Below are 2,685 nucleotides of genomic sequence, written 5' to 3' on the forward strand. Positions count from 1 at the left end.
TCCCTGCACCGCCCCATCCCCAAAGGTATGGCAGCCATGTGTACATCATCCACCGCCGCGACGCGTTCCGTGCCAGCAAGGTGCGCGCCACCGCCCTGCGTTTGAAGCAACCGTTACGAGCCCCTTCCACCCTTTGGTGTGCTCTCACAGCCCATGACCCCTGTGGCTGCTGGCCTCCGCGTGCTAGAACCCACTGCTGCACGGGCCTGCGCCGCTGTGGCGGCGCGCGGAACTGCTGGGCGGCCTTCTGATCGCAGCAAGGGACAGCCATGCACCGCTGTGGTTTCTACCTGTGCGACCGACGTCGCCAGTTTGCATCATCATGTGAATTTTTTTGTTGAGATGTATCGTTGTCCTCGCCTGCCCCTGGAAACTTTTGCAGGTGATGCAGAAGCGCGCCCTGGAGCACCCCAAGATCACGGTGCTGTGGGACAGCGCCGTCGAGGAGGCGTACGGCAACGAGCGGGTGCGGCGGTGGGAGGGGCGTCAGCCTGTCTGTGGATACTTGGGTCATACGGGCGCATGTCCGCACACGCATTTCACATGTACACTATACCCACACACTCACACACATGCACACAATAAAGCACGCATGTGCGCGCACGCACACACACGCGCGCGCACACACACACATATACACACATGTGCGTGCGCGCTATCTCCCACTCCAACACGTGCTCATGCACATGCACACACCCACGCACACGTGTGCGCCCACACACCTAAACACTCATCTTGCAACGAGTAGAACATGCTGGGTGGCGTCAAGGTGCGCAACGTGAAGACCGGCGAGCTCACTGACCTGCCCATCTCTGGCCTCTTCTTTGCCATTGGTGAGACTATATGCCAAGGTTTCACCATTTTTGACAAGTCACCACTTGTGTACATCTCTTTTGAGCCGCATCTACAGTGTTCATAGGCAGGAAAGTTTTTTGTTGCGCCCACTGTCACACCCTCAGCCAGACCCTCGTCGTGCACCTTGGTCGCAACCCAAGCTGCGGCCCCTGCCGTCTGTCACCCCTCTCCCCCGCCCCGCGTTTGCAGGCCATGAGCCGGCCACCAAGTTCCTGGACGGCCAGCTGAAGCTGGACGAGGCCGGCTACATTGTCACCGCACCCGACAGCACCGCCACGAGCATCGAGGGCGTGTTTGCTGCTGGTGATGTGCAGGTGCGGCGATGCAATTGTGCCGCGCTGCAGTTGTGCCGCGCTGCAATGGTGCTGCGCTGCATTATGGTGCCGCGCTGCGCTGCAACGACACCCACCCAGTGTTGCAAAGCGGTGCGTCAGCTGGCGCTTTGTCTATCAAACAGTCCATAATCATGCAATTTTGCATGCCCAACCTCGTACCCCCGCCGCACTTTGGGGCCTGCGCTCATAATCGTGACCAATGTTGCACGCAGGACCACGTGTGGCGGCAGGCCATCACTGCGGCGGGCACTGGCTGCATGGCAGGTGCGCTGCGTGCGCATGCATGTTTGCAGCGCTGAATTGCAGCAATCAAGACGACTTGACCTATGCAATGAGCCATTCACGATTGGTTTCAAGTCAGGACGCGTTGCATGGTGGTTCACGTGTTGCTGTACTCCATTTCCACCTAGCCTGAAGAGCACTCAGCTGCCAACCTCTCCTTGTGCTTGCTCACTTTTGGTGTGTCCCGCTGCCCAACCTGCAACTCACAACCTTCACAGCGCTTGAGGCGGAGCGGTTTCTGGAGGCCCACGGGCATGCCGCGGTGGACGGCGGCCCAGCTGCTATTGAGGAGGATTCCGCAGCAGACAAGGCAGGGGCCAAGGAGCCAGCACTTGTGGCCGCCTGACTTGCCGAGGGCGGTGGTGGCACACGGTGCAAGCTTTGAATCTCTTGCGCATTGACGGCAGCTTTTTGGGGGGCCTTCCACGAACTGTTGCCGTGCTCATTGAGTTCGTGGGAGTGGAGTGGATTATTTGCGTGCTTCTCGCAACCTGCACGTCTGTGCAGGCTGGATGCCCGCACCTGAGTACAACTGCTCTTGAAACAAACAAGCGTTGTGGGTGCGTGCACTCTTCTGTCTCTCGCACTTCCAGCGTGCTAGCGCCGCTTGATCCTCTTTTTGCATTGCGTTTGGTTTCATCAAGTGATGCACCCAGCCGCAGAGTGCAACGATCCGGCAGACGGACAGGTACCAGTCATGACTGCGGCCGCGGGAAACTCCGAGAAACCCAGGTCATCCGCCCTCCAGCTTTGCTTTGCGTTTGTTACAGAAAATGAGACTTGTAGCTGGGCCAGTCAACAAGAGCAAGGATCTGGCAGACACACAGGTACCAGGCAGGGCTGCAGCCGCGGGAAACTCCGAGAAACCGCCATCTCTTAAGCTACAACGCCGCAACCCTGCCCGCAACCTCAAAGCCGTCCGTTCGGGGCAGAGGGAGGGCGCCCGGCACCACGCGCAAAAGGTGGAACCCATGCACAATACGCTAGCGACCCAAGCAGGGCATGGAGCAAGCCGACCCGCGGAATGCACACCGCCACCGTGCTGTGACAGCGACCGCGGGGCCGGGGAGCGCACCATCCATCCATGCAGCAATCCCTGGCCTACTGAGAACAGGGTCGGCTTCACACAAGGGCCCTCGGGGCCGCTGCCCGGGCCGTTGCCCCTCTGCTGAAGGCAAGGCCTTGAAACACACGCACTCCAACGCCCGCACCC

The 2,685-nt window shown here is 60.0% G+C and overlaps 1 protein-coding gene across 1 annotated transcript; it reads left to right on the forward strand.

Annotated features, from left to right (window-relative positions):
• Nucleotides 1–385: 385 nt before the first annotated feature.
• MNEG_9431 (thioredoxin reductase (NADPH)) lies at nt 386–1,818 on the forward strand (the record flags this gene model as incomplete). Its single annotated transcript, XM_014042099.1, has 5 exons — nt 386–466; nt 749–833; nt 1,045–1,169; nt 1,403–1,454; nt 1,691–1,818. 5 exons carry the CDS (start codon nt 386–388, stop codon nt 1,816–1,818), a joined length of 471 nt encoding a protein of 156 aa, XP_013897553.1.
• Nucleotides 1,819–2,685: the final 867 nt, after the last annotated feature.

The sequence above is a fragment of the Monoraphidium neglectum genome (assembly GCF_000611645.1).
Source record: "Monoraphidium neglectum strain SAG 48.87 unplaced genomic scaffold scaffold01933, whole genome shotgun sequence".
NCBI lineage: Eukaryota > Viridiplantae > Chlorophyta > Chlorophyceae > Sphaeropleales > Selenastraceae > Monoraphidium > Monoraphidium neglectum.